General features: G+C 34.8%; 2 protein-coding genes across 2 annotated transcripts; both read right to left on the reverse strand.

Annotated features, from left to right (window-relative positions):
* Positions 1-9,040: 9,040 nt before the first annotated feature.
* LOC112801434 (ethylene-responsive transcription factor CRF2-like) lies at positions 9,041-10,955 on the reverse strand. The gene has a single exon (XM_025844150.3). It carries the CDS (start codon positions 10,265-10,267, stop codon positions 9,287-9,289), a length of 981 nt encoding a protein of 326 aa, XP_025699935.1. The 5' UTR covers positions 10,268-10,955; the 3' UTR covers positions 9,041-9,286.
* Positions 10,956-15,340: 4,385 nt separating this feature from the next.
* Positions 15,341-20,059, reverse strand: LOC140184910 (uncharacterized). Its single transcript, XM_072238111.1, has 4 exons — positions 17,796-20,059; positions 17,147-17,666; positions 16,452-16,771; positions 15,341-16,022 (listed from the first exon to the last, which is right to left on the reverse strand). The coding sequence occupies exons 1-4, from the start codon at positions 20,057-20,059 to the stop codon at positions 15,341-15,343; spliced, it is 3,786 nt and encodes a 1,261-aa protein (XP_072094212.1).
* Positions 20,060-24,882: the final 4,823 nt, after the last annotated feature.

Genomic DNA, 24,882 nt, shown 5'->3' on the forward strand with positions numbered 1-24,882 from the left:
TTGCGTGATCAAGGTAGTTGACATTGAATATTAATCCAAAAATTTAAATATCCCTAACACCCTTAACTATCTTTATCATATTATTTTCTTAACCAATTTTAGTTTTCTTTTATGTAATTCTCTATCTTTATGTTATTTGCTATTGAAATCCTAAATTTTGATTGTCTGACTAGAATAATAAATTAACTATTGTTTGCTTAATCCGTTAATCCTCGTGGGATCGATATTCACTAACATGAGTTTATTACTTGGTACGATCCGGTGTACTTGCCATAGTTGTGGAGTGTAAATTATGCACTAAACGGCGACTCCAATGACGGCATGCAACTCACCAGCGACTATGACAGCGGCGGAAGACGACATCAGCGGTGGTGAAAGCAGTGGAGGCGGCGGCGGATCTGCGGCTGTGGAGGTATGGCCGCATGAACAGAAACTCCCTCCATCGATCTCTCTCTTTCCTCAAGCTCCGCTCTCTTCAAAGCTTGCCAGCGGCGGCCATGGAAGTTCAACGATGGCAACCCAGCGACGCGGCTCCCTCTCGCGCGTCCATCCCCTCCGTCTTCGGCGACGGCGAGTTGGACGCGGTGGGGCGGCAATGTTTCAGGCTGGATGGAGAAGAGCACGGCGCGAGCTAGACGCGATCTCCCTTCTCCTTTCTCTGCACTCTTGTTCTCTCTTTCTTTTATGGGTGAGAAAAAGCTCTGTGTGTGTGATGAAGGCTTTGAAGTGGATGGCGGTGTTGATGCGATAAGGGAGTGAGGGTGAGTGTTAGGTTAGGGTTAGTGTCAAATAGAATTTTTATTTGGGAATTAGGGTTTGGGTAGAATATTAATTAAAAACTAAATTTAATTTAATAATAATATCTATAAAAATACTATTTAATTAACAACTTAAAATTTATTTTTAAATAAATATTCTAATTTAATATTAGAGATAATTAAACTAATTTTTTTTATTCATAAAATAAAAAAATCTAAATGTTTAAATTAAAGAATATAAAATTCTCATTATTTTTTATTATTAAAGCTTTTAAATTAATAATAAAAAAAGTACTCAATTAATATAAAAATTTTAAAAAATATATTATTGAATAAATAAAATAAATTATTAAATAATTTATTATTTAATTTTTTAAAAAAAAGAAAATCTTACATCCCTTATCTCTTCCGATGGCATGATCGTGGTCTTCCCCGTTACACCCTCAACCTCTTGCTCTTGCTCTCACCTTCACTTATCGTGTTTTTAATCTACCAAACTAATTTGTTTAACTCATAAAAAGCTGTTGATATTGATATCATTTATCCAATGAAATGTAAATATGCTAACATCATTGGCAGGCTCCTTTCTCGTCACCTAATTCAAACAGAAATTAGATAGAAAACTCATCTCAAAACAAATTTATGTTACTAATGTTACCATAATTTAGTTTTTTAACTTGGCCCAAAATAGTCATAATAAAGCCAATTTTAGCTAGCTACCACAACTATTAAAGGGTATCATACAACTCCACCTTTGGATTGTTCATACACCAAGCGTTGATCAAAGAAACAAAAACACAAATACAATACGAGGTTTTAAATTTGAAAGAAAATGAGTTCCAAATTGTACCTTAGTTTCTTCATGATTGTCATAATTGGGTGCATTGTTTCTGTGAGTTCACACAAGACAGTACACATTGTAGGAGATAATTTGGGTTGGATTCTACCCAAATATACTGGTTTCTACAACGACTGGGCCAAGAACAGAAAATTTTGTGTTGGTGACAAACTTTGTGCGTGATATCTATTATATTTTTATTTTCTAGCTACTATATACTTATGGAGATTAAATTTACTGAAGAACTAACTAATAAAAATTGTAGTGTTCAATTACAAACCTGGATTGAACACGGTGGTGCAGGTTGAAAAAGAGGACTACGATCATTGTTCGATGAAAAAGACTCTGGCTCAATACTTCATGGAGAACACCACTTTGACGTTGAACCATTGTGGTGACTATTATTTCATCTGCTCTGTTGGCAAGCATTGTGAGGCAAGCCAAAAGCTTAAGATCACTGTTACATAAAATAACCACTAAATTGTAACAAATTGAAGGATATTCGTGTTTTAATTGAAGTTCAATTATAACCATGCCAAGCTGCACATATATGAATACTATGTTGGAGTATCATTTTGAATATTTTAACAAAAATATACCTTTCCATCATATTATGAGATAATTTTATAGAAATATTTTATATTGTACTCGTATCGTATCGAAATGAATACTCATTTCTTTATTATTATTATATAGAGAAAATTTCACTCTCTTTTTCAACGAGATGCTAAAATGATACTCTCCTCTCTTCTATTTTATAAATGTACATTCTCCTCCCTTCTAACTTTTAAAAAACCTTCTCTTTAATCCATTTTAAACTTTTTATGTTAATTAATATTAACTTTATCTATTTTTTAAGAAAAAAATTATTTTTTTAAAAAATACCCATTTGCAAAAATTTTATTTTTTATCATTAAATTTTGCTTACTAAAATAGTCTTTAATAAATTATTCTTTATTGATTAAATTGTATTTTTACCAAAATATTTTTAAAAAAATTAATAATTAAATTATTTTTTTCTAAGATACATAGTTTTTACTAATTTTTTAATTATTAAATTTTTATTTTACTAAAATTTTTGTTAATAATTATTTTTATATTTACTATTAATTTTTTTTATATCAATATATATTATTTTAACATTAAATAAAAAAATCTTACCACCGTTAATATGTATAACAATTAATATATATTGATATTGATATTGAGAAATAATCTTACTAAAATTTTTTATTTAATGTTAAAATAATATATATAGATATTAAAAAATTAATCGTAAAATATAAAAAATTTGTTAACAAAAATTTTGATAAAATTATAATTTAATAATTAAAAAATTATTGAAGGGTATTTTAGAAAAAATAATATAATTATTAAATTTTTTAAAAAATTCAATTTAATCAATAAAAGAATAGTTTATTAAAGGATATTTTAGTAAAAAAAATTTAATGATAAAAAATAAATTTTTTGTTAATAGGTATTTTTTTAGAAAATAATTCTTTTTTTTTAAATAGATAAAGTTAACATTAGTTAATTTAAAAAGTTTAAAATAGATTAAAGAGGAGGCTTTTTAAAAATTTGAAGGGAAAAAATATACATTTATAAAATAGAGAAAAATAGAATGTCATTTTAACATCTCCCATAAGAGGGGAGTGAAATTTTTTCTATTATATATTATTATCGGGGCGAGATGCTAGTAATTACTAATTAGTCATATCTTATTAAGGTTAAAACGTTTTTTTGGGTCCATCTCCCATCTAGGAGGCCCAATGTATTTATAAAATTCGTAAACCCAAGCATTGCACCACGAAATTTGGATGAACTCTAGCAAGAGAAAAAATGAACAAGTGCTTTGACAATAAATGACTATGAACCCCAAATAGGCAAAGTAATCATAAATGAAAAATAATAAAATCACATGAGGAGTCACGGCATTAAATACAGAAGTTTATATGAAGGTAATAACTGAAATATGAATAAATATATATTATATTATATTAAATAATTTAATTAAATATGTTAAATAATTTAATAATTTTTAATTATGTGCATAAAGATATTTTTAATGAGAAATGATCTAATATTATCTAGTAATTAATTCACAAAATATAAATAAAAGTGATAACGGCCGACGTAGGTAATTTAAAATTGCAATAAATAAATGAACGGATTTTTCATAGTGGCAGTCTGTGCTGCTCTGCCAAAATGAGCAGCGTTATGTAACTCTCTAGTCAGTAGGGGACTCCAACTTTTAATCGGGCTCCAGCTTCCAATGGATAAGCCCAACATTGCTCTGGCCCATAACATGATGCGGCTCATCAATAAAACAAAAAATCAGATAATTCATTTATGCGATATACAATAATATAATATACATACTAAATTTTTGTATCATATTTAATATAAAATAATAGATTAAGTTATATCTAAATATTATGTTTGGTTTAAAATAAATATAAAATTAAATAAAAATATTATTAAAATTTAAGTTCCCGAAATTTTAATCCCTACAACAATTCCAATCTCCAATCTCAGTTGGTAGAAACAAACACTACCGTATAGAACATTGAAATTAATAGGTGGGACCGCAGTCACAATCTTGTGGATGAAACAAAACAATATTGATTGGCTGGAGAAGACGTGTCGTTGGGGACCAAGCAAGCCACCATGTTACACATTTGCGCTAAACCAGAGAACAACCTCTTGTGTTGATGGTTACATGAACGGCTGGGATTCAATCTCCTGGGCCCGAAAGAACTATAGCAAAGATCCTCTCTGATTCTCAATCCATACGTGTAACCGTCTCTTGGCATTTTTCGGTTTTCTTCCCCTCTGTCTTCTTATGTTTATCTGCTTCAGCGACCGCAACCTTGTGTTTCTTGAAAGACCAAATTAACTCATCAAATTCAAAGCAATTAGTATTCTTCATGGGACATATACTCTTGTCTCAATTTTCTTCTAAAAAAATGAATTATTGGTATACCAAATTTATTATTTGGAATTCAGCCAATTCAACAGGATTATGAGTATGGATCTATTGGATTTTTCTCTAGATTTCTAATTTGATACTAATCTCACATTTTCTCTATACTATTTAATACATAAATAAACGATGATGGCTAATTATGTGAATTTTTCTTCATGTAAAAATAATATAAATAATTTAATATATTTGACCAAATTTTCATAATAGGCAGCATTAGTTCATGATATAACGATGGAAAGTGAATAGGCAGATGAGGGTAGGGGACCAGATAAGGTAGAAGCCCAAGAAGGGCCCAAGTGGGCTAGGTTAATTATGGTTATGAGTATGTGAAAAATCCCAGTTGTAGAAAATGCCAACATCATAAGCAGGCCAGGCCTTTTTCTCAAATATATAAAACATTGGATGCATGGTTAATCACTTAATCTAGCAGACAACGACACCTCTGTCTCTGTGGCCTAACGTCCCCATTGATCACACACACTCACACATATGCATGATTTGCCTTTCATTCATTCAAGTGGATCATTAATTATTCATTGCACATGACTCTCTCTGTGAAGTATAGTACTGAACTAGTGTCATGCTACACAAACATAGATGCGTCTTTTAAAACAAGGAAAGAGACGCATGCACGTCTATTAGTATCAATGAAGAGCATGTTTGTCGATCATTTTGATTATTTCTTAAGCGATAAGATATTATTATTATTTCAACTTTATTTGGTTACGTTTTTTTGCATGATATACATGGTCCATGGAGATCAACTACAATAAGCCTTTTCTGACTTGCTAGTATGGAGTATATGGAGAATACAACATATAAGACAAAGATATTTTTCGCTCTGCATCCTGCAATATTGTTTTTATTTGTATATAATATTGGCAGCACCACCTAGCGTACCATGATAGGCACAAGAGCTATATCTACCGTTACGAAACATAGGTTCTCTCCCCCTGGGTTAATTTTTCTTGGCAGATATATAATAGCTATTTTTTCAAAAAATGTATATATTATATTTTTACGTGCCGCATTGCATTCAACATCTAATCTAAGGCATCTGACAAATTTATACATCATAATTCTCAAACCGCTTAAATTGTATAACACTAGAAAATTAATTTACATTTTTTTTTGTATAGTTAATAAAAAGGGAGGCAATGTTTCTTAATCAAGATGATTTAGAAGATAAGTAGTACGCAGATGAGAAATGTTGGAGGAAAAACGGCTAATTGTGTTATTATTGAACTTTTTACTTTTTTGGAAGTGACAAATTGTAATCTTCATGGGTTTGATAAGCTTTTGAAGCTTACTATATATATATCATGATGATATCAAATATTCCCTGTCTGTACGTTGCTTTTTCATTGACCATAGACCTTCGTTCCGTTCATTTTCAAAATAAGATAAATAAACAAAAAGGGTACAAATTCAATATACAAGTCACAAATAGTTAGTGTCAGTAAGTAGTAATAAAAGCTTACAATAATATCAATTGTATCGTCACCGACTCACCGTCAGTGTGTTTTTAAAAAAAGAAAAACGGAGAAAGGTAACGGATATGACATGCGTAACGGCGGAATTGAAATGGGTACGAATTTGTGCTTTTATGATGTTGAGGAGGGTGAGTGGTGAGTGCTGAGTGGTGACAAGAAAAGTGTCCAAGTATGGTGGTGCCACTTGCACCCCATCTTCTGTTTGTGTCAGAAATTGGGTTCAAGCCAAAGGCCGAAACGCATTTTCATGTTGCCTTCTACCCTTCAACCTCAACCTCAATTCCAATTTTACCTGCCACTTGGCACCTCAAAGGTCCTCTCTTCTTTTTCTTTTGCTCTTATTTTGAGTAGTTGGGAAACAGGCCTCAATTTGGCCTAAACAGAAAATCTAAATTGGAAAGAAGTCTATTGGTAATCTATCTTTAGTTTTGGCTTTTGATGGGGGCCGAAAGCCTTGGCCTCTTCCTTTCCTCTATTTGCTTTGGACATTAGAAACAAACAATGCCACAAAACAACTTAAGGGTTGACTTTCTATCTTTGAATTCTAGACCAAATTGACTAATTTTGCATTATTTGTACCCATAATTTCCCCTCCTCCTTTTTAACAGTCAAATTAACTTCTTTATGGATAGTTCATAAAAGACAGGTTAGAAGGGGTTTTTTTTTTTTTACAAAGAAAATTATTATTTATTTATCAATAACTTGTGAAAATCAATCTCCCGAATAAATTCTGTAAATATAGTAATAAACACACAATAAATTGTATGTTTTCTTTTTGAAAAAAAAAAGCTGAATTTTTTAACACATTTATTGTATGTACACTAGACCAGACTTTTACCTGCATGCCAGCAAGATTTATCCAATCTAAATCCAACATGCAAACCCAAATTAGTAAGTTTGCATTAAATTGCTGCCACTTTTGCTGAATAAGGATTATATATATATATATATTTTTCAATGTTATTTGAGTTAAGGTAGAAACTTCAGTCGACTTTACTTGAAATTGATATCGAAGAACCGTTAAATGATTTAATTGATTTGAGTAAATTTTTATCTAACAGTTTTCAGATATTAACTTCACGTAAAGTCGACTCCATCTAATTTTTACCTTGAGTTAAACCTCAAATTAATTTATGAGATTGGCGTTTGCATCGAAAAATTTTTAAAATTCTAGTTAGACGGTAAAAGTCTTTAAGATTGAAAACAGTGTATTACGTGTTTTCATTTCATTCTAATACGTAGTTTAAATGTTCATATAAAATATAAAATTATTTAACTTAATTTCATATATTTTAAATTTTTTATTTAAATATTAAATTAGACTTTATGTTAGTGAATTTAAAATTCATTTTAATCTAATAAAAAATTATAAATACTTCTTAAATTAATGTAATTGTCATAAAAAAATTAAAAAAAATACTAAAATATTTGTTGATTTCATGATAAAACTATAATATAAATAAGTGAAATTGAATGAATCTGAAGTCTCTTATTTTTTGTATCAAAAAATCTTGTAGAAGAGTAAGTGATTTCTTTTAATTCAATTTCTGAACTATAGTGTAGAGAAATTAGGTTGAGTAAGTCCTTATATCAAGAAATTGGATTAAAAGTAAAATATATTTTTTGTATTGAATTTTAATATACCATTTCAAAGATGTTTGATAATAAAATAATATTAACAAAAAATTGTCAAATTTTATTACTTTTATCTTTATTTAATGCATCATACCAAATAAAGTAAGTTTAGATTGTTTGGACGGATTATTTTTTATTTCTCTAACATTATTGATCAATTTCAATCATGTGTTCTTACATATCTTTTCACCTAAACTAAATAAAACAACATTATTTTAATTTTGACGCAAAATAATTAATAAAATTATGTTATTTAGAGTTAATAAATCACAAAATATGTTATGTACATAACATATGACCATTAAGGTTAAATTTTTATCAAGATTCAAAAACTAAGGTATTTAAATTCGATTGCCTTATAAATGACAAAAATATTCACACATATTTCAAAAGCTAATAGAATAGTATGCTCGTTGACATGTTTATGAGTTATGTGAAAAAGAAAAGAAAAGTTATCTATCTAAGAAATATTAAGGGTAATTGTTTATTAGTTATCAGCGAAAGAAAATAAAATAAAGTTGATTAGTGCGATCTAGAAGTAAATAAACCGTGAAAGTTTAGAAAATTTTACCTTATTACCCTTGTTAAATTATATGTGAAAAAACAGAGAAAGCGATAGTGAAGATTTTAATTTAAATTAGAAAAAATATTATTAAAATATATTAAAAAATAACTTTAATTTTAATAATATTTATATAATGACGTAATCAAATGAAGCATTTTCTTATTAAAACCTACCTAATTAAAAATTAAATACAATGTAAGTTTAGAAAGTTCTACCTCATCATTACCCTTGTTAGTTGTTATAAAACGATGTATGTATGCATGTGTGTGATGAATTACATGAAATAGTTTTGAAATAGGAAACATTTGTGGGGTTATTACCCTGATTTGAAGGACCCTCCTATCACCATAATATATAATTGTGTCTATCACTGTAACGCGTGCTCTTCAAAAGCGATGAACTACATTTGGCTTAAACTCTAACGCTAAATGAACTGTTAACTGTTAAGCACTGTAACTTACTAACATTTTTACGATAATCACTTTTTTGCATAACTATCAAATGGAATATAGACACAATAAATGTGTTTAATTCTTCGAAATAACTATTTTATAATTCACATAATATACAGAATAAACAACTACATACTAGAGTTCAAAGGTTAGCAACGGATATATTGGGACAAAAATTAGTCCCATGCTTAAAATAAATTGATTAAATTAAACACTAGCAAAGTAGCAATATAAGTAAAGTGTATTAAGAGTTTAAGACAATTGCGGATTTGCCATAACAAGACTCAAGGATCATCCATCTGTTAAACGTGGATTCGTGAACTAATTAAATATATTCATTAATTAACTGTCACAACTTACAAGCTAAGTAGCAGTAGAACACAACCAAAAAAAGAAAAAAGACAAAAAGGATTAGTGATTACAGTAGTTATTTCCCGCCGATACAAAATTTGCCAGTTTTTGGCAGAATGACGCAAAATCACACTAATATGCTATATTAAGTAATAATATAAGTACTAACTAAGTAGAGTATTAACTTAAACGAAGGCAGTAATTAAAATCAAAGAGCAAGAAGCGGATCTGAAGGGAATAAATCAGTTATATCTTGGAAGAAGTCATCCTCTCTGTGCCAGCTTTTGAAGCTGAAATCAAAGTCCTCACAAGAAGTGAGGAAACCGCCGCAATCATCGGCGAAGAGCAAGCTTTCTTCAAAAACATCTGGCACCACCAACGGCGAAGAAGAGACTTGAAATTCAAAGAGCACATCACTCGGAATGTGAAGGAATGATGAATCGTCTTCCTCAGATTTGACCTTATTATTCTCCGACACGCTCGAATATTCATCCTCTTTTCCCGTTACGGTGGATTCACCTTCCTCCGATAAGGAATAACAACACTGATTATGATGATGATGATGATGATGATGATGATGATGATGAAGCACCGAAGTTGGAGAGAACAGATTGTGACTCTGACTATGATTGTTGTTGGTGCTTTGAGACTCCTCATCACCGGAACTGTAACCGTTTACCAAAACCGTTGGTGCTGCCGTTTTATTTTCATTATTATTATTACTGTCCAGCGTTGTGGTTGGTGGCGGCGTTATGAAATTGGTGAGCGCGTCGGGTCCACGCAGTTTAATGGCCGCGTTGTCGTACACCATGGCAGCTTCCTCCGCGGTGTCGTAGGTACCTAACCATAACCTCACGCGCCGTGAAGGGTCTCTTATCTCCGCGGCCCATTTCCCCCATGGCCTCTGCCTCACCCCGCGGAACTTCCTGCCGGAGAGTTGGCGGCGAATGGCCGGAGCTCTGGGCTTGGCGGCGGAGGTACTTGCTGATGACTTCTTGGGTCTCTTCCGGGGAGGCACTTGACAGGGCTCGATAAGAATCTCGTTGACGAGCTTTCTGTGTCGGTGGTGGCGCGTGGAGGATGAGAGTTGTGCTTCGTCGCTGGAGGAGTCGGTGGCATCAGCGTCAGTAACTGTTATCCTGACGAGTTTGGTGCGGTGGTGAGTGTAGTTAGGAGGAGGCGCAGGCATGTTGTGTCTTTGTGTATCAGATTCTTGGAGATAGCAATAGCATTGATGTTGAAAGGGAAAACGGTGAGATAGATAGGTAGGAGCGCAAAAGAAGATATTCGTTTGGGACAAGACAGGAAGCAACGAGAGTAATAAGTAGTAAGTAATATAAGGTTGATGAGTGAATTAGTAATAGTGGCTGTGGCAGAGGAAGGTATTAAATAAGGCAAGTGATTAATAATTAATAATAATATGAAGAGGGGAGTTACGTTATGGTAATGGAATTGGAATGGAAGCAGTGTGAGTGAGTGAGTGAGTGAGTGAGGGGACACAAGGTACGAAAAAAGTGAGTGAGAGGCGCTATATAGCCTGTGTGGGGCTAAAAGAAAGGCACGAATTTTCTGAAAAAGAAATATAAAATAATAAAAATAAAGGGAGAGGTATGTATGAATATGAACAGTGGCTTTACCAGAAAAGATAAAGGAGGTTTGCCCCAAATGAAGGCCTGCCCTGTCTCTGCGACTGCTAATCACCGTACATTCTATCTTTGGCGGTGAAGTGATAGCTTAACGGAAATTAGATCTTTTCAGTCACTGCTTCTGGACTAGTACTTACTACCACGCACAAAATCAAAATAGACCAAAAAAAGGTTCTCACCTGTAAGTAGAGAGGACCAAGTACTGCTTCTTTTGCTTAACGGAAACTATTTTATAGCATCCTAACAGACCTATTCACTAAACACTTCAATCACTAATTCTTTATTCTTATCTCTGCAAATCAAGCATTAATTCAATTCCTGGTCCGGTGAAGCGGCAAAGGTCTCACAAAAGCAGCACGTATTAGCTTAATAAAATAACGACACGTGGGGTGGGACAAAAGGCCAGTCCTCTCACGTGACCTCAGACACTTGGAATCCTTTCAGTCCTCCTTTGACTCAAAAGATAATCTACTCATCACTCCATAGTCCATACTTTATAGTAACTGAAATTAAAATAAAAAAGTAAAAACTCGAGTGCATGCCCATTCAATTACATCTCTAATAACGCTTAATTATTGTTATTATTGCTGGTACTAGAAAGTTGTATCCAAGAGTATTTTAACCGTGCTTTGTGTGTGTGTTTTATTGAAATGAAAGAGGCCGTTACAATCTGCAATTTACCACAGTTATGTCAGCGTCCAGCTTAATGGGTTTTAATTTAGTTTATCCAAGTTAAGCAACGTGCCAACGCAATCTTGAAATTGGCGCCATTCATTTGTATAGTCATTTCTTATTACTCTTTTTTGTACTTAGCATTGGTTACTTTTCTAAAGAAACCTTGCTTTTTTTTTCTTCTTTTATATATAGTATAGGCTCCATCCTAAGACATATTACGTGTGTTACTGTTACTAATTAGTAAATTAAAAGATTGTGACAGCAGGCCATCTATCTTTCGTTATTATTATTATGGTAATGCTATGCCTTATACACTTACACCCCTCATGTGAATCTAGAGATATGGGCAAATTAAACACATATTGTGATTGTGTACAGTGCATGGTTGGTAGAACTGGTTTAATACTTAAATACTGTACCAACTGAAATTGAATTCGGGGATTATATATGTTACACCGTTGGAATTAAAAAGAAGGAAAGAAAAAACATTAATTAATACATAGTGTTCTTGCCTGAGTTTCCCGATGTATAGCTCGCCTACCACTGAAGTCGGCGGACTCCCAATATGAAACGAAGTATACGTCGGTGGTGAGTGATCGGCGGGGGAGGGAACCTGCAAAGGCACTCCAACGCTCAAGTCAGAATTGGGTGAATCATAAAATGTACTTTTTGGAAAGCGACATACCTTTTTCTGGTTTTTCGTCTGCCTTATATTAACGGGAAAGGTCGGCCGTTTTTCCTGAGATATAACGTCTAGGAAGAGGATTAATTATAAATCTGCCATTATTGATCTGGGACGTTTTATGGCTTACAATGAAGCCGTCGGTTATGATCGGGTCTTAAACGTAACCAAGTTATAATGTGTAACCGAGTTATAATGTGTAACCGAGCTATAACGTATAACTGATGTTTACTGGTCATATCACAGCCCCCAAGCTTGACCTGACTTTTAAAGAGATAGGTTGAGCTTTTTATGATGAGTGAGTAATAGCTCGGTACACTTATGCCCCCAAGTCAACATAGCTCTCTTCAAAGTAGGTAACTGAATAGATTGGGCCTGGTATTTATTGCCCATGTTTCGATAGATGTAAAGCCTTTAATTATTACTTTATTAATTTTTCTAGATAGGTTCAACTTCCAAAGCTTTGTTTTAACCGTTGGTATGGTACTTCATTTAATGTTTTTGATTTTTATTATAAACTGAAGAGGCTTTGGCGGTTCAACCTTTTCGCTATTGTCATTTGTTTGGAAGTTTTATATTTTCAGAAGCTTTTAAACACCATGAGTACCCAAGGTTAGTAGCAAGATCTCTTCTCTTTGTTTTAATCTCTTTTTTCATTTTCCTGAGCTCATCAGATACCATGAGTGAAAAGAAAGGAAAATCTGTACCCCAGTTTGATAATGGTGATCCGTATGCCTGGGTTGATGATGATGTGAAAATAAGAGCGTCCTTGTTTGTTGATAGAGATAGTGTTGGTAAGGTTACTGTAGCTAGGATAGTGAAATCTGGTTTCCGTGTAGAATTACTGCCATGCAACAGTTCTGATCGTGTTTTTCATAGGAGAGATGATTTTGAAAGCTTTTTTATGTACAGTTGTGTGTTAGAGGAATTGGGGGTTAAAATTCCCTTTAGCCAGTTCGAGTGTGATGTTCTGAATCAATTGAACTGTGCCCCCTCTCAGATTCATCCTAATGGTTGGGCGTTCATTAGGTGTTTCCAAGTTTTGATGGATTTTCTGGATGTTGAACCAGATTTGGAGCTTTTCTTTTCGTTATTCCAAGCAAAAGGGGTATGGAAGGGTTTGTGGGTAAACTTGAACAGTACACCTGGCTTTTCTATTTTCAAATTGTACAAATCTTTCTTCAAACATTTCAAAGAGATGTTTCTGAAAGTTAAGTCAGTGGATGAGGATTTTCCTTTCTACTTGGACGAAAATCTTGGGGAAAAATTTCCCTTATACTGGTGTTGTCAACCTCAACAAATTCTGGGTCCTGAAATGATATCTGAGCGGAATGAGTGTATGATCTCTTTTCTGATTGAAATGGTATCGAAGGGGGGATTAATATCTGTGTCGGAGTTGCTCTCTTGGGAGGAGAATAAATCTGCTGTGTTAGATTATTTTGGTGAGGTCATTAGGGTATGGCTTTGTTTTGGTTTTTCTAAAATGTTTTATTTTCTGACAATGCTTTTTTGTTGTGATAGGTGGGAGGTTTCCTGGAGTTACTGCTTCCACTCTTAGGGCTCGTTTTAAGTCCAAGAATCTTGAAGGTTCTTCCTCGAATACAGAAAAAATGGATGTTGGGGGGAAGTTGACCAGCCCCCGCCGAGAAAGAAAGGGATTGTGTTTAAAAAGAGAAAGACAGAGGCGACTGTAACTGCAGAAGAACGGGGTAAAGGGAGTGTGATTCAACTGGATGAGTTGTCCGGTTTTGGTACAAAACAGGAGAAGCTTCATCTTTTTGACGAAAATGGAGATGGTTCATCTCTTTGGGACCGAAGTTTTCCATTTAATGTTATTGCAGATGAAGTTGTTCAAAGTGTTTCTGATGTAGCTCGGGTAGAAGAGGTCGGGGATGTCGGGATTGATCAGTTTCTTCAGGTGAACTGACACTAACTACTTTTCTTAGTTAGAATATTGATATTATAACTTCTTTAATGGTTGATTAAGTTAAATCTCAGGTTTTGGGATTTCGTTTGGCATGTATTGGCCGTAGCCAGGAAAAAAGGCATAAGAAAATTGTTAGTGAAGCTGAAGAGGTTGGTGCTCTTAAGGAGCAACTTTCGGCTAAGGAAAAGGCCTTAGCAGAATTACAGAAGAATTTATCTGATTTGCAAAATGAATTGAAGGTTGAAAAAGACGGTCGTGAAAAGGATGCTGAATTGCTAAAAAAGAAGAACAGTGATGTTGAAGGCATAAACAAGCGAGTTGTCGAGCTTACCGGGCAATTGAAGGAATTGGAAGCAAGTAGGGAAGGCGACATTCTTGACGCGTTTGCTGAGGGTTTCGATCGTGCTGTGATACAGGCAAAGTTTCTGATGCCTGATGCTGATTTCGCGGAGTTGGATCCGAGTAAAGTCGTTCGTGATGGCCAGCTTGTCGATGACGGAGAAGTGATTGAAGAAGGTGGTGATAATTTGGCTAAATAGCCGATCTGTGTGTTGTTTTTGCGCTGTTGCTTTTGTTTAGAAGGATCAATGTCCTTTTTGTTTATTGATCTGTGTAATTAGGTTTTGGATGGTCCCAATTACCTTGTCTGGTACCCATTAGTGGGGTTTGAACTGTATTTTGGTTTGGTCTGTGAAGGGAGTTAGTTGATGATAAACTCCTCGTAATATTTAGTTATGAATTTGTTTAAACAGAATGTGTTAAAAATGCTTGCATTTAAAATTTGTTCATAACAGTACCTTACATTTTCAATTCTGGTAGGTTGGCCTCGTTAAAACCTCGTTGAGCAAAACCCCTTCTGGGAAAAATCTCAAGTGAGGAAAAAGAGTACCAACACTCTGCTTTGTTCTAACTGAAGTATTGCTTTAAAGAACTGACATTCCATGTATTTGGTATCTTAGTGCCGTCCAGCTGCTCTAGTCTGTAAGCTCCTCTTCCGAGGACTTGTACTATTCGATAGGGGCCGTCCCATGTTGCTGCCAACTTTCCATGGGCCGATGGTCGGCGAGCTTCTTCAGTTTTCCTTAATACCAAATCGCCGATGTTGAATGTTCTTGGTAGCACCTTTTTCGCATATCTTCGGCCCAGTTGTAGCTGTAAAGCTCGGTGCTGGAGGACTGCTGTGCTTCGGACTTCCTCTACTAAGTCTAATTTGGCTTGACGAGCTTGATCATGATTCTCTGCTTGTGTTCTCAAGGATTGTTGTGAGATCTCCAAAGGAATCATTGCTTCTGAGCCATATACCAAGCGGAATGGTGTCTCCTTAGTTGACGTTTATGTCGTTGTGTTGTATGACCATAGTATTTCTGGAATCAGCTCGGCCCACAGTCCTTTTGCTTCGTCGAGCTTTTTTCTGAGGGCGTGCAAGATAACTTTGTTGGCAGCCTCGGCCAAGCCATTGGATTGTGGGTGCTCGACGGATGAGAAGTGTTGTCTTATCTTTAGGTTCTGAAGGAATAGTTTGAAATTATGGTCGGTAAACTGCCGACCATTGTCGGTGACGACATGTCTTGGAATTCCATATCGGCATATGATATATTTCCAAACGAAAGATATCATTTGGAAGGACGTTATTCTTGCCAGTGACTCTGCTTCGATCCATTTGCTGAAATAATCAATAGCTACTACCAAATACTTCAGTTGCTTGGGTGCGGTGGGGAAAGGGCCGAGGATGTCAATCCCCCATTGATTGAATGGCCAGCTTATTACTGATTGATGAAGTTGTTCGGCCGGAATGTTGATTGATGGTGCATGCTTTTGGCATTTATCACAAGTTCGGACTTTTTCCTTGCTGTCTTTCCATATGGTCGGCCAGTAAAAACCGGCTCGCAGTATTTTCTGTGCTAGGCTTCTTGCCCCCGAGTGTATCCCACATATTCCTTCATGAGCCTCGGCCAATGCTATATCGGCTTTTTTCCTGTCTAAGCATTTCAGAAGTGGTCGGGAAAATCCCCGCCTATATAAAATATTATTGATAAATGTGAAAAAGGAGGCTTGTCGCCGAAATCTTTTCTTATCTAAAACCTCATCTGGGACAGAACCATACTTTAAGTATTGTATATAAGGTACCTGCCAACTGTCTGTGCATAAAATGTTTGAAATATTCAGGGCATGTATGCTCGGTTTATTCAAGGTTGATTGGAGTAATGTCGCTGTGTGTGTTTGTGTAGTAGCTAATTTTGATAAGATGTCAGCTCTATTATTTTGTTCCCTAGGAATGTGGTGAATTTCTATCTTTGAAAAGCTGTTCTTTAGGTTCTGAATGATGTCTAAGTATTTTGACAAAATTTGATCTTTAGTTTGGAAAACCTAATTCACTTGTTGAACCACTAATAGGGAATCGCAATAAACTTTTAAGCTGGTGATTTGTAAATCAATTGCTAACCTGAGCCCGGCAATTAGGGCTTCGTATTCGGCCTGGTTATTGCTTGCTTTGAAGGAGAACCGAAGAGAATGTTCGAGGTTGATACCTTCAGGACCTTTTAATAGTATTCCTGCTCCTGACCCTTGGGGGTTTGATGCTCCATCAACAAACAAGTTCCAGTCTGAGTTCTTTTCTTCTTGCGATGGCTGGGTAAGTTCGGCTACAAAATCAGCTAGATACTGAGATCTGACGGATCCTCTTGGCTGGTATTGAATATCAAATTCTGAAAGCTCAATGGCCCATTTGATAAGCCGGCCTGCTAATTCTGGCTTTGAAAGGATCTGCCGAAGAGGTTGTTCAGTTCTGACAATAATGGTGTATCCCTGGAAGTAAGGTCGGAGTCGTCTTGAAGAGAAGACCAGGGCCAATGCGAGTTTTTCCAATTTTGGGTAACGAAGCTCGGCACCTTGTAGGGACTTACTCACAAAATAGATCGGTTGCTAACCCTTCTCTGTATCTGTTAAAAGAACCGAACTAATTGCCACATCAGTAATAGATAAGTATATAGACAATGGTTCATTGGGTTTTGGTTTTTGTAAAACAGGAGGTTTTGAAAGAAATTGTTTTAAATTTTGGAATGCAGTTTCACAGTTTTCTGTCCATTGAAAATGTTTTGGGCTCTTCTTTAAACATTGGAAAAAATGATAAGATTTTACTGCCAAACAGGGTAGGAATCTTGATAAAGCCGCGAGGCGTCCTGTTAGTCGTTGGACTTCCTTCAGCGTTGTTGGGCTTTTCATGTCAATTATGGCCCGACATTTGTCGGGATTTGCTTCTATTCCTCGGCTGGTGAGTATGAATCCGAGGAATTTGCCTCCGCGAACACCGAAAGCACATTTCTCAGGGTTTAGTCTCATATTATATCGTCGGATCTGTGCAAAGATCTCAGCTAAGTCATTGATGTGAGACTTTCCGACCATTGTCTTGGCGACCATGTCGTCTACATAGACCTCTATATTCCGACCAATTTGGTTCTGAAAGACCTTGTTCATCAGTCGCTGATACGTTGCCCCTGCATTCTTTAAACCGAAAGGCATAACATTATAGCAATGATTCCCATATTCAGTTATAAAAGTGGTTTTCTCTTGATCAGATGGGTGCATAAGAATTTGGTTATAACCAGAGTATGCGTCCATAAAACTTAAGGAATCGAAACCACAAGAGTTATCCACCAAACTATCAATGCAAGGTAAAGGATAAGCATCTTTAGGGCACGCTTTGTTTAGATCAGTGAAATCGACGCACATGCGCCACTTACCGTTATTTTTTTTTACCATTACCACGTTTGCGAGCCATGTTGTGAACCTGATTTCGCGGATGAAATTGGCCGCAATGAGCTTTGTAACCTCGGCAAGGCATGCCAGGCGCTTTTCTGTTCCGAGGTTTCTTTTCTTTTGTGAGATTGGGCGGGCCCCTGGAGTAATTGCTAATTTATGTGTGATAACGGAGGGGTGTATTCCGGGCATATCTGCAGGGGTCCAAGCAAATAAATCGGCGTTTTCACGCAGAAATGTTATGAGTGCTTCTCTCTCTTCGGCGTTTGTTGACGTTCCGACGAAGGTGAATTTCATGGGATCTTCTGTTAGGGGGACCTTTGTTAGGTCCTCGTTCGGCATAGGTCGGTCTTCAAAATCGACTCTTGGATCTATTTCTGACAATCTCGGTTGGTCGGGCTGTATAGAGTTGACTTGCGGCATGTTGCTCTTTCTGATAGGCTTCAAGCTCGTGTTGTAGCATTGGCGAGCTTCATGGAGGTCTCCGTGGATGGTTGCTACTAAATTATCCTGCACAGGGAACTTTACACAGAGATGAACTGTAGATACAATTGCTGCAAATCGATTTAAAAATGGTCTACCTAGGATGAGATTATAAGGACTAAAACAGTCGACAACAAGATACTGAATGTCTTGTGTCTTAAATAAGGGTTGCTCACCGAGTGTGGTTTGCAACCACACTGAACCGAGGACGGGAACACGTTCTCCGGAAAATCCGACCAAGTCTCCGTGATATGGCTGCAAGATGTTGTTACTCAGCTTCATTTTCTCAAATGTAGTAAAGAATAGTACATCTGCGCTGCTTCCAGGATCGAGGAGTACTTTGCGGACTATTAGATCTCCTAACTGAACAGAAATTGCCACCGGGTCATCGTAATTCAAATCTTTCTGATGAAAGTCGGTTGAATAGAAAGTCATCTCTGGAACATCGTGGGTTGGTTGGGGCATTTTAGGGGCATCTGTTACGGCCAACATGGATCTATAGGTTCTTTTTCGAGCCGAGCTTGTATGCCCACCCCCTGCATATCCTCCTGAGATACAATTGATGATTCCTCTTGGTTGGATGGGTGCCTTATCCTTTTCCTTTGAGGATGGGCTTGCTGAGGAAGGGTCGGAAGCCGAGGTAATATTCTTCTGCATTCGTCCTGCGATGAACTTGTCAAGGTGACCTTGTCTTGCGAGACGTTCTAGGAGGTCTTTGGCGATCACACATTCGTCGGTTGTGTGACCGTGCTTTTGATGAAAGGTACAGAATTTGGATTTATCCACAGTTTTGGATTCTGGGTAGGTGCCGGCCTTACGAGGGGGTTTGATTAATTTGGAGTTAAGTATTTCCTTGATAATGTCATCCCGCTTTGTGTTGAAGGCTGTGTATGACTCATACCGGGGAACGGGTTTGAAGGTTTTTTTGTTATCCCGAGGTTTATCGTCATCCTTGGCAGTGGTTGACCTTTCTGTTTTGCGGGCTTGCCGAAGCTCTTCAACATCTATCTGTCCCTTTGCCTTTTCACGGAATTCTGCCAAAGTTTTCGGTTTGCTCACGGCTATGGTCTCCTGAAATTTGCCCGGACGTAGGCCGCTCTTGATTGCATGTAAGTGGACTTCGGGATGAAGATCGGGAATCCTCATGGCGACCTTTGTGAAACGAGTTATATAGTCCTTTAAGCTCTCTTGTGGGCCCTGTTTTATGGTCGTCAGGTAGTCGGAATCGTGGAGGTATATGGCAGAGGCCACAAAGTGATCCTCGAATTGCTTTGCTAATTCCTGAAAACGCGATATCGAATCTGCAGGCAAAGAGCAAAACCAGTCAAGTGCAGGACCATCTAAAAAGGATGGGAAACAACGACATAGTATAGGATCAGATGCACCGTTAACAATCATGATGGATCGGAATTTTTTAATATGTTGCTTTGGATCTCCTAGTCCATCGTACGGGGTCAGAGTGGTCGGCAGGGTGAACTGTCTGGGAAGTTGGAAATTCATAATGTCGGCTGTAAACGGGCCGGCAGAATTGTCTCGTTCTTCTTCCTCGGTTTCTGGTTGGCCCTCTTCTGTTTGGTGGGCCTCCTCTTCTTCCCCTTGAGGTGTTTCAGAAACATGAGTCGGTATTGATCGACGTTCATGATTTTCTTCTCGGTTGTGGTGATCATTATTGTGCTCCAGGCGAGCATTAACTAATTGCGCAATTTGATCTTGCATTCTTCGATTTTCCTCCGCCATTTGTTGATTTGCTTGCTGAAGCTCGGTCACCATCCGCAAGAGCTCGGATGGGGTTGGCGGGGGGGCATCAGCCATGGTTGTATTTTAAGGGTGTTTTTGGGACCTTTCTGAGTAGAATTTTAAATTTATTCGGCCCCACGGTGGGCGCCAAATGTTCTTGCCTGAGTCTCCCGATGTATAGCTCGCCTACCACTGAAGTCGGCGGACTCCCAATATGAAACGAAGTATACGTCGGTGGTGAGTGATCAGCGGGGGAGGGAACCTGCAAAGGCACTCCAACGCTCAAGTCAGAATTGGGTGAATCATAAAATGTACTTTTTGGAAAGCGACATACCTTTTTCTGGTTTTTCGTCTGCCTTATATTAACGGAAAAGGTCGGCCGTTTTTCCTGAGATATAACGTCTAGAAAGAGGATTAATTGTAAATCTGCCGTTATTGATCTGGGACGTTTTATGGCTTACAATGAAGCCGTCGGTTATGATCGGGTCTTAAACGTAACCAAGTTATAATGTGTAACCGAGTTATAATGTGTAACCGAGGTATAATGTGTAACCGAGCTATAACGTATAACTGATGTTTACTGGTCATATCACATAGTATTATTATTTTACTTGGTAGCTTTCTGATATTTCGGAAACTGCTGGCTACCACTGATGAGAGGTGAATCAATGAGATATATATATAAAAAAACAAGCACAATAATAAGGGAAATACACAAGGCTCGACAATTTTTCAAAGAGTACGACATGGTCGTAGGCATAAACATATTAACCACTAACACACACACGCACATTGCCTGGGGTTCCCAGTTTTGGAGTCAAATTTGTACATGCATGGAAGAATGGGCCACAATTAATTTATTAATTCAACACTAGAACATCATCATTATTGCTCTTTTGTATGTATTTCTAGTACTTCGTTAGTACTGAGTATTATACCGTTAGAGATGGAAGCTAAGAAGATGTTAATTATATATATATAATTAGCAATAGCATGGTCTTCTAGGCGTAAACTTCATTGCATTGAGCCACAAAATACATACAAGTTATGGTACTTGTCATTTAGGTAAATAACCGCACTCGTGTGTATCTTTATTATACAAGTCAAAACAAGCACTATATGCTTTGTTTTGAGCTATTATCATTACACTATCATAATAATGTCCGAGACAGCAACAACACCCACATAAACAAGCACCGGGATTCGTTTTTTCAACCATTTCACACGAAAAATTGTACCATGAATTAGTTATTCATGTACCATCATCTTACTATCCTTTGTTTTTGCAATTTTAAATTTCTTTTGCGATATGTCAGATATATTTGGTGCATGCATAGACACGTCCTATAAATATTTTTTTCATTCCCCACCTCAAATTAAAATAATGTCGTACACACACACACTCTATGTGATATAGACATAGGTGTCAAATTTGAAAAACGAATAAAAAAAGGTTAATTATTAGGTAAATGACTATGACATGTTACCGCATATATATAGTTACCTTTAATTTGTACGTATATAGCGGCATAATAGCGCAGTAATTTGCAGAACTTTTTGGCATTTGATAGCAATATATGGGAAGGAAATAAACAAAAAGAAGATCAGAGGGAACAAGAGTAGCTAGTCACGGATTATAGAGCGCAGCTACAGCTACACCCCTGCAGCTCCCTTCAAATCTTGTACGGATATTTCAAAAAAATCTCGTGGGATAATAATTTTCTAAAAATAATATCATTTATTTCTATATTAATAATATTTATGCAATTTAAATAAGTTCTTGGTTTATGTGTTAATGTATCTCAAACAAAGATTATTATATATAATTGGACAGAGAAAACATTAGTAACAATTTATAGCAAACATGGAGCATCAAAATACATATATATATAGATGGAAATAAAAGCATAAGTTGGTTCAAACACGAAGTATATCACAAAGGAATTAAAGGTTGTGTATGGGGCACAGAAACATGATCACGAGGTCCATACCCTGGTGTAAGGAAAAAGGGTTCACAAAGAAATCCATGTTTGCATGTATATATATGTCTCAAGAAAGCATGATGCATGCAAATGATAAATGAATTATGGAAGAATTGAAATTAGTATATATAATATTGAGTATTTTATCTTATAAATTTTTTATTTTTTTGTTTTTTTTTTTCGATGTGAGAAGAATTTTTTATAAGAGAGTTCTATGGTGCTTAAAAAATTGATGTCTAATTTATCTAAAAAGTGAAAGAAAAAAGTATGAACTTCACGTTTTATATTTGTATCATGTAAAGTAAAAAATTAAACATGATCAACAATATCTAATAATAACATCAACCTTAATTAATCACTGAACATTATGCTAATAAAATGACGTGGTTTCCTGGTTTTGTCAGAAATGTCCACTTCAACATGTAAATAAGATTCGTGTACACATCTGGCAAATCGAGTCGCCCATCACTGTTTACTCAGATTTTTTTTTCCTTTGTAGGGACAATAAGAATTCAAGTGCTTGCAGTTGTGTTTAACAAAAAATAATGAAATTAGAGAGTACAGTACACTTGATGTCTCAGGTAAAATGTATCATCTGCACTAGCCAGTATAAAAATTTAATTTGCCATAGATCACCGACTCACCGTACCATTTTCCATGGAAAGTTGTTTTCTAACACATTGTTTAAATTGGGAGAATATGAAGAAAAAGAAAATTAAAAAAATAAATAAAAAATAAATTTTTGTTGATTGAATGAGAAGAGAAAATAAAGTAAAAAAAATAATGTGGAGTCCATTAAAATATTTTTACTTTAAGATGCCATGAAAATAAAGAAAAATATGAAAAACATTAATAAAATTACACATTTATTTTTTATTATAATAAATTATATTTTACATATAATATAGATAAGGACATTAATATAATTTTATATATGATCTTTTTTTAATTTTTTTTATTTAAATAATTTTTTTTCATCATTTTTTTTTTCATTCAAATAATATACAAATAATTTCACTTTTTTTTTTCTCCTCTCATTTTTTTTTCTTATTTTTTCTCCTCTTATTTTCTTTCTTCTTTTTTCTCTCACTTTTCTACTATTACATTGGCTATTTGTCATCTTTAATTTAATTTAGCAACAATTATTCCTTATTAGCAATTTGACAATAAGTTCACTATATCAAAAGTGATGGAGGGTATTACCGTATGTAATGTATGTGGAGGTCCAAGCTACAGTAAATTAAAATAACCATATTAGTATACTATGAATCTGTTATTAAGTCTGTCTGTGGTCAGTATAAAATATATTTTAAAAATAATTAAATAATATATATTTATATATAAATATATAATAATTAATTTAGTGACTAAATTTTTAATTTGTAGATACATAAATTTTTATATTAAATTATTTTGTTTCAGAGGATACGAAGCGATGTTGTAGTACTTAGTTTGAAATTGAGAGGGTATATAAATACCAGTATATTATTATAGTGAGTACAATGACTTTACGTTACACTTTTGTATTGTTTAAAATATTTTTTTTAATTTAAAAAATAAAAGTAAAAAATATTACAAAATATAACTTTAGTTTTAGTATCAACTTTTAAACCAGAGTCACACTTTTATATTGTTTAAAATGTTTTTTAGTTTTAAAAATAAAATTATAAAATTATAAAATAAAAAATATTTAACTTTAATTTTAGAATCAATTTTTAAACCAAAATTATATAAGAAGCTATTGCTATAGGCTCCATTTATATATTTGTTTTTGTTTTTTATGGTATCTATGAGTCTAATATATTAATGATTAATTCGTCAGCTTTATTTAAAATTTATCATTAATCAATAAATTAATAAATTATTGTATGCATAAAATTTAAATTTTTTTTTTGTATTTATTTAAACAGACAAATAAATCAATCAAGGAATTGATGACTTATATATATATATTTCATCTCATTAGAGAGAATGCAAGTTGGATCCAGCAGCGTATTTAGTTATCAACAAGGTCGATGTGCGTACTGAATGGAATTCTCCTAAACAATTTAACAAGTTGCAATTCTTGTTCAGTTGAGTAAAAAATCTTTCTATTAATTAATAGTAATTTGAATTGTTGTTGTTATAAATGGCTTATAGCAAGGGTTGAAACTGTCCAAGTAAATTAATGAAAATGAATATTATAAGATTGATGGAGGGTGGTTCTTGGGGAAAGAGTATAGGCATGTGGATTGTGGGAGGGGCGGCATAAATTGTCCATTATAGCAGCCGATTAGTTAAACATGTTTCTGAATTCTGCATGATCATGTGCGTCAGCTACATCATCTTATGGCTTATGCTACAACCCTACAACTTAATAGCATTCTCATTTTAAGTTGAACTTCCTACCAGCCTACTAGGACCATTAGCAAAATAAATATATATTTGTTGTTGTCCATAATATTCTTCAAACTGTGGCTAATTTATTACGGATCAGAATTCTATTTAATAATTTGTTGTTGATTAATGGGTTGATGTATGTACAAGTTAGAATTCAAACTCTTAATATTTATTTAAATAGATTAATGAATAAACTATTAGACCAACTCAAATTAGTTATATATATATATAATGTTTTTTTTTGGGTAAAATATATATTATATGTTTTGTTGGTGATTAGCTATTTACAATTTCTTTTCTCTATTTTTCATGGGCCATCAAATTGCACAAGTTGGGCCCATATAAAAATAGCTCAATTTGGATTTTCTTGGGCTTAAAGACCCTTTCTCTTTCTTACTTTTCTGTTCCTTGCCCTCTTTTTGTTTTGGACAAATGTTCCTTGCCCTTTGCAAACTTGCTATATAATCCGGACAAAAAACCAAAAAAATTTGACAAAATAGAAAATTACTATGTAATCCATCCCAAAAACGAAAGAAA

Source organism: Arachis hypogaea, chromosome 5 (assembly GCF_003086295.3).
Source record: "Arachis hypogaea cultivar Tifrunner chromosome 5, arahy.Tifrunner.gnm2.J5K5, whole genome shotgun sequence".
In the NCBI taxonomy this organism is placed as follows: Eukaryota; Viridiplantae; Streptophyta; class Magnoliopsida; order Fabales; family Fabaceae; genus Arachis; species Arachis hypogaea.